General features: G+C 41.6%; 1 protein-coding gene across 1 annotated transcript in view; it reads right to left on the bottom strand.

Moving 5' to 3' along the window:
* LOC126457127 (serine protease snake-like) overlaps nucleotides 1-13,569 on the bottom strand; it is a 162,976-nt gene extending 149,407 nt beyond the window's left edge. Inside the window, exon 1 of the mRNA XM_050093191.1 lies at nucleotides 13,444-13,569. Coding sequence (XP_049949148.1) covers nucleotides 13,444-13,540 — 97 coding nt within the window. The 5' untranslated portion in view covers nucleotides 13,541-13,569. The remainder of the gene's footprint in view (nucleotides 1-13,443) is intronic.
* Between the last annotated feature and the right edge of the window lie 343 nt (nucleotides 13,570-13,912).

The following is a 13,912-nucleotide window of genomic DNA, read 5'->3' as shown; positions in this document are numbered from 1 at the left end:
GGATTCAGTAAACTGAAATTCACAAGATGCTTTCATTATAAAAGTTTCTTCTTAGTGTGTTTGTACTATGTGTGCACTCAAACTCCGTTCGATACATGCTAATTACTCATTGAGAACATTGTTCCAATATTTCTTGCAGATTAGGAAATATCCAACACAACGTTACGGCACTGAATGTAAACGTAAATAACTCTTGACTACTGAATCTGTCGTAATGCCCAGTAACGAGAGGTGGATGTTCCAGGAAGTGCATGTTGATGGTATGACGTCGGGCGGCGTATCAGCGCGGTATGTCGTGGTCGTTTCAGAGGCATTAGTCCAGTAAACTTTCCCCATCTTTCGAAGAAACGTTAACTGCCTGCCTGTTATTCTGGTGTGGCCTGAGCAACTCTGGACATAAAAAATAAAAAAAAAAGTGCTGTGATAACACGAAAATAATCCGGTAAGGAAATCCTGCGTATCTAAACTTCTCTCGTGGGCTCAAATTGTAGCTTGTGTTTAAAGGTGATCTGCGTAATAACTTTGCCTGAATGAGAATTCGTTTACTGTAATTCCCAGCATTTCCCTTTACATCACTAACTTTCGAAGTTGAATTTGTCCAGGAGTTTTAGCGCTTCCAGTAGATGATAAAAATCGTGAGGTTGCGTCTTTGATAACTTCCAAACTACAGTCTGTGACCATTCCGATACGAGAAAAAAATGGGGGCCATACAATTTGTTGGTTACGGAGCTCCAGCGAAGCTGTTAGATGAACTTCACTCAATGTTTTCACTTGCGGTATTGTTCTGTTTATTCATTCGAGAACATTCGTCAGTGAGTGTGGTATTTGTCCAGCTTGCTAGCGTTTGAACAGCGATCCTGCGATCTATTTTTGGAGAGTGCTGAAGATATGTGGGGGTTTCGTAAGAAGCACAGTATACCGAAGTGATGCGCTGGTGAGCACACTGGAAGTTTCTTCGAGAACTGCGTTCAAATCTCAATTGGATCATCTTGATATAAGTTTCCACCACGTATTTCTCTGTTTCTATGGCATATTCGATTGACTTTTTGCGTCTCCTTCATTATGATACGGATTAGAACATTCCGTGGGTGGCACAATTAACTTTCTCCTCTTCCGACCACACAGATTTTGACTTTCCATTGATTCCCTAAACTGCTCGTTCAAGGGTCGGGACACTTTCATCAGCAAGGACCACAAACGTTTTCTTTTTGTGTCATCATCTTGAAAGTGAGCCAATACCAAGCCTCTAATAAACCCGGGATTAAAAGTTTGCTTCATTGCCACCTGATTCAGTAACCACAATGGTTTTCTGAATTTAACTGTGTTGAACTTTTTTTTTTTCTTCCTGAAAACTCAGTGGAGCAAGGTATTTATTTTGTGACTTATATGCAGAATCTCTTTACTGCCTAAAATAAGATGCTTCAAAAAGTCACAGAACAGTTAAGAATTCAATATTCAAGGATATCAAGCAATAAAACAATTATGCGGAAAATAAAGGCATCTCAAAATTAATATTCAGTTTTGCCAGTCTAATTAAATTCTGCTAGTTTTACGTTCAAACATAAATCCAGAGGCCCTAATAGCACAGCGAGTTGCAATCTCTTCTGATATGTTTGATCGGCTGGTTAGGATCTCAAACTCACATCACACCCCACTGATGAACGATGTTTGGGAGTTTCTCCTTTTCAAGCCAGATTTTTATGTCCCCCTCTATGCTAGTGCTCCTTCATATTGCATTAATCATTATTGGAGATCATAGAGGTCTTCCAAAGAGTTGCATTATTTCCTTCATAAATCTCCCAATTTTATATTATCCGCTTATGTATATTTTACCCGAGATAAATCGACGGAAAATCTTACTACCTACACATGAATTATGTTTGTTAAGAAACAACATAGCCATACACGCAGGGGCTTCTGGCACAAAAGTCAACAATGTGCCATGTGTGAAACATGGGAACCAGTTGTTTATTACCTTTGGGTATTCTTGTCGGAGAGAGAGTAACTAAGAATGGCGACCAAAGCGTACTGAAACCAGACAGAAAATGCACCGTTATCCCAAGCGCGCACACAACGTTACTTTCTCTGATGCAATCTGCAAAGTTTCAGTCGCAGTAGTGTCGTGCTGACGACAACGACTAGATAATTTTTCCAGCATACCTACTATTTAAATGAATCGCTAACTGTAAGAACGAAATGTAACCTTTTTTCGGCGTGGTGGATTGACGGCACATTGTCGAGTTTCCAACCGAGTTAAGATTGCCTTCTGATCACAATAGGTGAACAATGAATAAAACGGAAACATGAGCCACGCTAGGATCTCAGATGTACTATCAGTAGAGCACTTAGTACATATCTTACCAGCAGCACAGATAAGCAGTGCAGTTAAGTCTTTCCCTTAACTTGATTTCTGGTTTGGGTAAAGATTTCTTATAGAAAAAGAAATCTTAATATTTTGTTACCCAAACCCATTAGGGACCCATTTTAATTAAGTTACCGCCCGAATATTGCGACAGTAATAGGGACAAGTAATATAGTTAAAGAAAGCTTTAGGGACTGATGACCTTAGCAGTTAAGTCCCATAAGATTTCACACACTTTCACACACAAAGAAAGCTTAATGCAACAGACAGGAAAATTCACTGTGATAGTTTCTCTGTGGTCATCGTAGCGCATTCGTAACTGTATTTTTGTCATTTATCTTTGCAATTTTCAGTCAATTTTTTTAAAGATAGACGGATGACGTAGATATTAAAAATCAACTTTTTTCATTAAGCAGAATTTACTTCCGAATTTTCTAAAGCGGATAACAGAGCTGTCCATTCTATGGATTACAACGAACTGTAGGCTGCTAACATTTTTGGCCATACTCGACTTGCTTCACATATCTTTGTAATGGCAGTAACTCGTGCAAAAGCAATCACTAACTATTAAGTGGCAATAAGATGCTCACCATGTGCTGAGGTAAGAATTGGATACTTCAGAGACATGAATTAACAGGCGCTATGTTAATCTCCAGAAGTGCATCACCATTTCGAGTCCGTAGATACCATCACATTTTAGCATTCGAGTATTCTGCAGATTCTTTTCCTCTGAGCTGGTGACTGAGGTAGCGAAACTTCAGAATGAACACTAACAACGTGGTGGATGAAGGGATGCGGGAGGGCTGGGGGGGTGGGGGGGGGGGGGGGGGAGGCAAACCGTAATAGCATACATATATATTATTTACCTGCGTTTTATTTCGTTTATAGCAGTTAAAAACCGGTGTGCCTCATCCAAGTATTTTATTCATAAATAAAATTTCCACAACTGAACAATTCGTGTGAAGTTCTAGACAGGAGGAACGTCTTTGAACCTTTCCCACAGTTCAACAAACAACTATATTATCAACCGGTAACCGTGGATAACCGCTGATGACCTTGATGTTGAGCGCCCATAACCCCCCCCCCCCCTCCCCCGTGGAGTAACGGAGAGAAATATTAGTACTCCATCGTGATGAACATTGTACAGCGATAGTCGAGCGTTAAGTTGACGCTTTACGCGGCGGGAGTCTGTTCTAGGTGGCAAGACCTTGCCTTCCTCTGAACTACAACACTCTTATCTCTCTAGTAATAGGGGTGACACAGTTTCAAGCGCTGTATTTGTTAAACATTTATGAAAGTATGGACTAACAATCAGGATAGCTTAAAAACACAGGAACGAAGAGGTCTACAACAAATCACTCTCGACTGTAGCAAGGAGTTACCCTTGCGCCTGATTTGTTTGGAAGATTAAGACACTCCACTACTACTGACAAATTCATATCTTCTGTATGCAGGATGGGGCTATGTATGTAGTTCTTGTTCAGGTCACGCTATTCAACCTTCTCAGCTCCAAAAAAAATTTTCCGCCTTGATTAAGCACTATCAATGCAAAATACATTGAACCGACAAGAGAAGGGGTAACTCCTGATAACGTGTGCAGTAACTCGACGTGGCATGGACTCATCAAGTCGTTAGAAGGCCTCTGCAGAAATACTGAGCCAATATACCTCTATAGCTGTCCATAATTACGAAAGTGTTGCCGGCGTAGGATTTTGCGCACGAACTTAACTCTCGATTATCTACCATAAATGTTCTATGGGATTCATGTCGGGAGGTCTGGGGGCCATATCAGTCGTTCCAATTGTTCAGAATGTTCTTCAAACCAGTCGCGAATAATTATGACCTCTGTGACATGGCGTCGTACGTCCCATGTTGAGTTAGTTAGTTGGTTGCGTGCTCCATTGATCAATCACACGGTACGGCAGCCGTTATGATGTGGAACGTGTCAAGTGCACAAGCAATGCACATTAAAACAAGATATATATATATATAGAGGCTCTTACAAAAAGGTACGACCAAACTTTCAGGAAACATTCCTCACACGCAAAGAAAGAAAATATGTTATGTGGACATGTTTCCGGAAACGCTTACTTTCCATGTTAGAGCTCATTTTATTACTTCTCTTCAAATCACATTAATCATGGAATGGAAACACACAGCAACAGAACTTACCAGCGTGACTTCAAACACTTTGTTACAGGAAATGTTCAAAATGTCCTCCGTTACCGAGGATACATGCATCCACCCTCCGTCGCATGGAATCCCTGATGCGCTGATGCAGCCCTGGAGAATGGCGTATTGTATCACAGCCGTCCACAATACGAGCACGAAGTCTCTCTTCATTTGGTTACGGGGTTGCATAGACAAGAGCTTTCAAATGCCCCCATAAATGAAAGTCAAGAGGGTTGAGGTCAGGAGAGCGTGGAGGCCACGGAATTGGTCCGCCTCTACCAATCCATCGATCACCGAATCTGTTGTTGAGAAGCGTACGAACACTTCGACTGAAATGTGCAGGAGCTCCAACGTGCATGAACCACATGTTGTGTCGTACTTGTAAATGCACATGTCTAGCAGCACAGGTAGAGTATCCTGTATGAAATCATGATAACGTGCTTCATTGAGCGTAAGTGGAAGAGCATGGGGCCCAATCAAGACATCACCAACAATGCCTGCCCAAACGTTCACAGAAAATCTGTGTTGATGACGTGATTGCACAATTGCGTGCGGATTCTCGTCAGTCCACACATGTTGATTGTGAAAATGTACAGTTTGATCACGTTGGAATGAAGCCTCATCCGTAAAGAGAACACTTGCACTGAAATGAGGATTGACACATTGTTGGATGAACCATCCGCAGAAGTGTACCCGTGGAGGCCAATCAGCTGCTGATAGTGCGTGCACACGCTGTACATGGTACGGAAACAACTGGTTCTCCCGTAGCACTCTCCATGACGTGGTCAACGTTACCTTGTACAGCAGCAACTTCTCTGACGCTGACATCAGGGTTATCGTCAACTGCACGAAGAATTGCCTAGTCCATTGCAGGTGTCCTAGGTCTTCCCCAGTCGCGAGTCATAGGCTGGAATGTTCCCTGCTCCCTAAGACGCCGATCAATTGCTTCGAACGTCTTCCTGTCGGGACACGGCTATTGCCCCGTGCTAATCCACACATTAAATGGGCATCTGCCAACTCCGCATTTGTAAACATTGCACTGACTGCAAAACCACATTCGTCATGTGCTTCATGCTAGTACTGTAGAGCAATGAGTCGCATGTCAACACAAGCACCGAAGTCAACATTACCTTCCTTCAATTGGGCCAACTGGCGGTGAATCGAGGAAGTACAGTACATACTGACGAAACTAAAATGAGCTCTAACATGGAAATTAAGCGTTTCCGGACCCATGTCCACATAACATCTTTTCTTTATTTGTGTGTGAGGAATGTTTCCTGAAAGTTTGGCCGTACCTTTTTGTAACACCCTATATATATGCATCGCTTGTGCACTTGATACGTTCCACATCATAATGGCTGATTATATATATAGTACAATACAGAGTTAAAGATTAATATTTTTATTATTTACCCCATTCCCTTAAATGGCACAAAACGCATGTACTATATTTATAGAATTCATCTATGGTATCGAAGGAGTTGTGAAGGAGATATGATTCCAATTTATTTTTGAAGCTATTACTGCTGTCTGTCAGACATTTTATTTCATTTGGTAATTTGTCGAAAATTTTTATAGCAGGATATTTTACCCCTTTCTGTGCCAAATTTTGGTTGAGTAAAGGATAGTTTAAGTATTTATTTTATCTGGTATTATAGCTATGAATATCACTGTTGTTTTTAAACTGGTCCATGTTGTTGAGAACAAATTTCATTAGTGAGTAAACGTACTGTGAGGCTGTTGTAAGAATTCCCAATCTTCTAAAAAGATGCCTACAAGATGTGCGACTATGAACCCCACATTATTCTAACCACTTTCTTTTGAGCAGTGAATACTTTTTGTCTAAAATTATTCCGTATGACATCAGAGAGCGACAGTATGCAAAATATGTTAGCTGACTAATTTATATATCCTCAAAATTGGCAATAATTCTGATTGCAAAAGTTGCTGAACCTAATCGCTTTAGAAGATCCAAAATATGAATTTTCCAATTAAGATTCTCATCCACTTGTACACCCAAAAACTTAGAATGCTCTACCCTCTCTACTCACTTCTGTTGATGTGTTACATTTATTGAAGGAACTGTTCTTTTTGCAGCAGAAAATTGGGTGTACTTTATTTTTCAAATTTTAGAGCAAGCCCATTTGCATAAAACCAATTAATGACTTTTCCAAAGCCCTTTTTGTATCGTGGTTCAAATGGCTCTGAGCACTATGGGACTTAACTTCTGAGGTCATCATCTTGAAAGTGAGACTAGAACTTAGAATTACTTAAACCTAACTAACCTAAGGACATCACACACATCCATGCCCGAGGCAGGATTCGAACCTGCGACCGTAGCTGTCACGCGGTTCCAAACTGAAGCGCCTAGAACCGCACGGCCACACCGGCCGGCTTATTTGTATCATTTTCAATTGGAGTTTCTTTTACTGGATTAATAATGAGGCTTGTATCATTAGCAAACAGTGTCAGTTCAGCTTCCTGTTTCAGATAGGAAGGGAGGTCGTTCACGTATATCAAGAACAGAAGGGGATTTTTGCGTTTATTTCACGCAGTTTTGCTTGTCTATTAGCAATGACAATCCTATGCAACCGCCACTATAAACAGTAAACATTACAAGTGGGAGAAATTAGCTTCCGAAATGTAGTACTACAGAACAATGTTGAAGATTCGATAGGTAGTTCGAATAGCTAGGAGGAACTGAGCGAATCGCGGCGAAAAATTAGAGCATCATTTTACCAAAAGAAGCAATAGGTAATTAAACCCATCGTGAGACATTAAGAAATAGTCCACGTTTCACTTCCACATAAGCAACGCTACAGACAAATACCTTCAGAGAAGACTTCCTCACATTTCATTTTATGTTAGATGGTGACATCTTTTTCAGAAATGCTTTTCTTGCTATTGTTCAGTAAGCATTTCACAGCCCTGTAAGTAGGCTGTTTAGGTTTTTATGTTGGTAACGCCACGTAGTGCTCTGTAAGAAAATCGCTGACTGCCCTGTGTGCAGTCTGTGCCTAATGGGACTCATTGATGGAATATTCACTAGTGTAGTTTTGGGAAGTTGGATGTGAACAGCGCGTAGCCTTGGGCAGTTGGAGGTGAGCCGCCAGCGGTGGTGGATGTGGAGAGAGAATTGCCAGAGTTTTGTGAGGGGGCGATCTGGAAGTGTGTCCATCAGAAAAAGGAAATTTGTTTAATTGGATGTCACAAAAATTTATATATATATACCTTTTAACGCTATTAAGGTAAATACATTGTTTGTTCCCTATCATATTCTTTCATTTGCTAACTATGCCTATCAGTAGTTAGTGCCTCATTTAGCTGGCAGTACTGGCGCTCGCTGTATTGCAGTAGTTCGAGTAACGAAGGTTTTTGTGAGGTAAGTGATTCATGAAAGGTATAGGTTATTGTTAGTCAGGGCCATTCTTGTGTAGGGATTATTGAAAGTCAGATGGCGTTGCGCTAAAAATATTTTGTATCAGTTTAGTGTTGATCAGAATAAGTAAAGAGAAAACTGTTTGAGTACGTTGAGCTCAGCTGTTTGAAAATCAAGTAACTTAAGAGGTTTACCAGCACAGTCATTCTTAAGTTTTCAAAGGGGACGTTTCAGCCCCTATACTTCGACCATGTTACTCAAATAACACAAACAGTTTTACTTATACATTGTCTCTCGTGGTCGTGCGGTAGCGTTCTCGCTTCCCACGCCCGGGTTCCCGGGTTCGATTCCCGGAGGGGTCAGGGATTTTCTCTGCCTCGTGATGGCTGGGTGTTGTGTGCTGTCCTTAGGTTAGTTAGGTTTAAGTAGTTCTAAGTTCTAGGGGACTTATGACCACAGCAGTTGAGTCCCATAGTGCTCAGAGCCATTTTGTCATGTCCTAATTCTCTCAACAAAAGCTGTATTCCATTAGCCATTTACCTTTTGCTGATGTTCATCTTACAACCTATTTTGAAGAGACTATCTATTCCGTTATGTCAGGTCCTTTGCCGTCTCTGGCAAAACGAAAGCTGAAATTTTAAATTTAGCATTTGAGAAATCTTTCACGCAGGAGGATCGTACAAACATACCGCCGTTTGAGTCTCGTACAGATTCCCGTATGGAGGACATAGTGATAGACAGCCCTGGGGTCGTGAAGCAGCTGAATGGGTTGAAAATAAATAAATCGCCAGGTTCTGATGGGATTCCAATTCGGCTTTACAGAGAGTACTCTACTGCATTGGCTCCTTGCTTAGCTTGCATTTATCAAGAATCTCTTGCCCAACGTAAAGTCCCGAGCGACTGGAAAAAAGCGCAGGTGACGCCTGTATATAAAAAGGGTAGAAGGACGGATCCTCAAAATTACAGACCAATATCCTTAACATCGGTTTGTTGCAGGATTCTCGAACATATTCTCAGTTCGAATATAATGAATTTCCTTGAAACAGAGAAGTTGGTGGCCATGCATCAGCACGGCTTTAGAAAGCAGCGCTCTTGCGAAACGCAACTCGCCCTTTTTTCACATGATATCTTGCGAACCATGGATGAAGGGTATCAGACGGATGCCATATTTCTTGGCTTCCGGAAAGCGTTTGACTCGGTGCCCCACTGCAGACTCCTAATTAAGATACAAGCATATGGCATTGGTTCCCAAATATGTGAGTGGCTCGAAGACTTCTTAATTAATAGAACCCAGTACGTTGTCCTCGATGGTGAGTGTTCATCGGAGGTGAGGGTATCATCTGGAGTGGCCCAGGGAAGTGTGGTAGGTCCGCTGTTGTTTTCTATCTACATAAATGATCTTTTGGATAGGGTGGATAGCAATGTGCGGCTGTTTGCTGATTCCAATGCTGTGGTGTACGGGAAGGTGGCGTCGTTGAGTGACTGTAGGAGGATAGAAGACGACTTGGACAGGATTTGTGATTGGTGTAAAGAATGGCAGCTAACTCTATAAATAGATAAATGTAAATTAATGCAGATGAATAGGGAAAAGAATCCCGTAATGTCTGAATACTCCATTAGTAGTGTAGCGCTTGGCAGTCTCGTCGATTAAATATTTGGGCGTAACATTGCAGAGCGGTATGAAGTGGGACAAGCATGTAATGGCAGTTGTGGGGAAGGCGGATAGTCGTCTTCGGTTCATTGGTAGAATTTTGGGAAGATGTGGTTCATGTGTAAAGGAGACCGCTTATAAAACCCTAATACGCCCTAATCTTGAGTACTGCTCGAGCATTTGGGATCCCTATCAGGTCGGATTGAGGGAGGACATAGAAGCAATTCAGAGGCGGGCTGCAAGATTTGTTACTGGTAGGTTTGATCATCACGCGAGTGTTACGGAAATGATTCAGGAACTCGGGTGGGAGTCTCTGGAGGAAAGGAGGCGTTCTTTTCGTGAATCGTTAGTGAGGAAATTTAGAGAACCGGAATTTGAGGCTGACTGCAGTACAGTTTTTCTGCCGCCAACTTACATTTCGCGGAAAGACCACAAAGATAAGATAAGAGAGATTAGGTCTCGTACAGAGGCATATAGGCAGTCATTTTTTTCCCTCGTTCTATTTGGGAGTGGAACAGGGAGAGAAGATGTTAGTTGTGGTACGAGGTACCCTCCGCCACGCACCGTATGGTGGATTGCGGAGTATGTATGTAGATGTAGATGTAATTACAATGTCGTTTATTCTCCGTTAACTTCAATCACATTTCCATATTTTTCCGTGGTTTCGTTTACTGTTTGCACAATGTATATATTGAAAAACACTGGGGACAGATTGCAATGTCTCACTCTCTTCTCATTTATTGCTTCCCTTTCATGCCCTAAGGCTCGGAACTGTGGTTTTGGTACTGTACTAGTTGTGGTTAACCTTTCACTTTTGGTACTTTATCCTTGACAATTATGAGACTTAGACGGAATGTATTCCTGTCAACATTGCCTCAAGCATTATCTAAATCTACACAATCTATAAATGTTGCTCTGTCCTCCTCCAATCTGTTTTCCAGGGTAAGTCGTAGGATCAGTACTGTGTTTTATTCGCCTACTTATCCAGAAATCCAAATGATCTTTCCCTATGTTGGCTTCTATGAATTATTCCATTCTTCTGTAGAAAACTGGTGCTAATACTTCGCAACCTGGTGTTAATACTTCGCAATCATGACTCATTAAACTGATGGTTCGGTAATATGTCAGTATCTGCCTGCTTTGACATTGGGATTATTACGTTCTTCTGAGTCTGGGAGGAGGAGGGGGGGGAGGGAGGGATTTCGCTTGTCTCGTATCCTGCATACCAGATCTAACAGCTTTTAGTTCTCGCAGGGATGTTAATAATTCTGAGTTCTTTCTCACTACCTAAATAGAAGCATCTACGTTATCTGTTAAGGACATACTTTATCCTGTGACGTACCTGACAATGCTGCCTTCAGTACATAAACAGATTTTCCGGAAGGTTTTCACCAGTTATGTCGGGAAATGTAATATTTATCCACGAATCTTGCGTCGGTTTTACGTAGGTATGTAAACTAGCGCCATGAAACTCAGGTTAGGTCATTGAAATGGTAGTCACCGCATACAGATAGGGCGATCACTGGCTCCCTTGAATAGGATTTTAGTAGTCAGTGAGATATTCTTTTTTAAAAAAACATTTAACTTTTAGTCGATTAGGAATTATTTTTGTCATGGAGTTAAGTGGTTCAAGACAAAGAATACATATCTGGATGGCATTCGAAACTTGTTGCTGTCTATTATGAGGCTGGTTTTCTTAAATCGTTGCACCATCTTGTACAATGGTTGACAAGAAATTGAGTCAAAGACTCCAGTTGTAAATGAAGAATATGAAGCTATGCACCAGATGAAGACGAAAGACCGCAGTATGCTCTGATTAGTGAGTCAAACGTAGAGACCGTAATGTCACACAAGTAACTGAGTAAAACTGCTGATGGTGTGTTGCGAAACTTTTGACGTGTGCATCATGTCATCGTGCTCAATACAGAATTGTTAATTTATTACTTTAACATACTGATATGCACGCTTCTTTGAGCAAGCCATGTTGATCCGAGATCTTTGGTCATGATGTTACACCGTCTCTACCTGAGGGCGTGCACTGAGATGTTTACGGAAGGATGTGAGGAACTGAATGGTCAGGAAATTTTTATCTGGAATTGAGCTGCTGAATATTGAATATAAATTTGCTGGATGTGACCGAGTAAGATGATAGTATTTATGGATTTTGAAAAGAGCTTTGTGAAGAATTCTACTTTAAGGTAAATTTGCAGCTTTACATACTTGTTCGTAGTTAGCACTCCGCTGTAAAATTGTCGTACCGAAATTTGGTTGACACCATCTGGTGGATTGCTCACAGCTAGGGAAGTCAGTTCTCCTCTCCCACACAAACATGTATGTGAAATAATAGTGATTATTTTGGGCAGTTTACATAAATATTAAAGTAAAATTTTCGAATAATCAACGTATTTAAAAAAACTAGTCATTTTTGTATTAGTCAATACTGTTCACGATCCTGAAAGAAAAGCTATAAAGTAATTCTTTGCTATAACATTGTTTCAGAAAAATAACTTTTAGAGCATTAGCCCCTCAATTATTCCCGTGCAAGAAATATGATGTTGCTTGTGTATACATTGCATGCAGCTGTACACATGATTTTAAATGTCACTTTTAGCCCACCATTTCAATTAAACTTTGCTGCAGTGCTGCTTGCTGTACTCCACTTTCGGATGAAACCTTTTACCGTACCGAGGTAAGTAAGAATAGTTCTGGGGCCGTAGTCATACAGTCACACAATACAATCAGTGAATCGATCAGCTAGCTTACATTGAGTTTGGTAGTTTCTTATTATACAAAGTACATTTCAGTGAACAGTGTGGTATATCCGCATGTGAAACATTTATCGTATTGCGAGCTTTTGTTTCGCATTCTATCTATGTAATTCTGCAGTGGACTTTTATGAAAGTAATTTGAATAATTTATTCAGATAAAATTTACTAGTTCATTTGATGTGTGATTGTTGTTGGTTTTGTGTTTGTGTGTTTTTGAGACGTTAAAAGCTGTCCGCTGTGACGTCAGGCAACACACCACTGACCACTTGAATATACTGTCATAAACCTAATACACTGTACAGCGCATTGTGGCGGATGTCCCCAACCGGTCTGGTCGCTGTATTGGATTTTTGCATTCATATACAGAGTTACAGAACGATGAATATCTGTGCAATCTCGTTGATTACGTTCCTTGTGCGCAATATCTGATCAGACTGCGGCACTTCGCTCGGACGCGGCTACACGCACTTGCCTGTTCACCTGTTTCTCATCCGTATGAAACTGGCTTTCAGCTGAAGGAATACGCGCTTGCGTGTTCAGGTTTCTAACGCGACTTTCAGACGTTGTGCACGACGCAGATACCGTTACAGTATCGCGTGACGTCGTGACAAGCAAGGAACTGATACGCGCTCGTCATCGACATAAGATTCCACGTCGCTGGCAGCTGCCGCAGCCACAAATAGTGAAATACTCCGTAGGCCTGTATTACACTATCAAATATTCTTTGATAAAGGTATTTGATAAAATATTCATCATATTTCCTTTACAAACATTTCTGACGTGGCGCAAAAGATATATAGTTCCTTCATCGCGCATACGCAAACATCACGTGCGCTCACGGACTTCGGGACCACGTTTGTATCTATAAACACAAGCGGCAGATTCAGCGATGCTAGCGCCCCAAGCGGTTAAATTTCTCCATAAACTGAACATAAGACGAATGTTTTCTTTGATCAAATCTGAGGCAAGGCGCTAGCTAGATTTGACCAATGCCTAACTTCGACAAAGTTCCTTATTACATTATCAAATTTTATTTGACATAGTTTGCAAGGAAAATTTGATAGTCTAATACCGGTATTAGCAACAACAAATACTCCGCAACAGCACTCACCATTGTATATGGAGGGCTTCGCGTTTCCCCTGAACATGATGGCGCTGGCCGTGGCGCACACTGCCAGTATCACGAAGGCAGTCGTCCCAGATTCCATGTCTGATGCAAAACTGCGAGCCGCCAATTGCCGACACCTCTGGAGAAGAAATGGATTCGGAAGACTGTTTACCTACTGCCACTCGGCTGCCAGCGCGCAGGTCACGGTCCGTGACGTACGGGCGAGCAGTGGCCAATGGCAGGCGCCATCATGGGCGCCTGCGCTAGAATCTATCTACATCACACTCCGCACTCCATCCAACCGAGAGTGGTGGAGAGCCGTACTATTAAATGGCTGTGCACACGCACCAACTAACCAACCGAACGACAAACTGTACGTATGTAGGTGATTGGAGCGACTGACATTCCTTGTCGGGATGTCGGGCAGGTAGGACCACCCGACAGCCAATCGCCCCCCTCTCTCCCACACCCC

The sequence above is a fragment of the Schistocerca serialis genome, chromosome 1, assembly GCF_023864345.2.
Source record: "Schistocerca serialis cubense isolate TAMUIC-IGC-003099 chromosome 1, iqSchSeri2.2, whole genome shotgun sequence".
Classification (NCBI taxonomy): Eukaryota; Metazoa; Arthropoda; class Insecta; order Orthoptera; family Acrididae; genus Schistocerca; species Schistocerca serialis.
The sequence above is the reverse complement of the archived record's forward strand: the minus strand, read 5'-3'. Positions and strand labels throughout refer to the sequence as shown.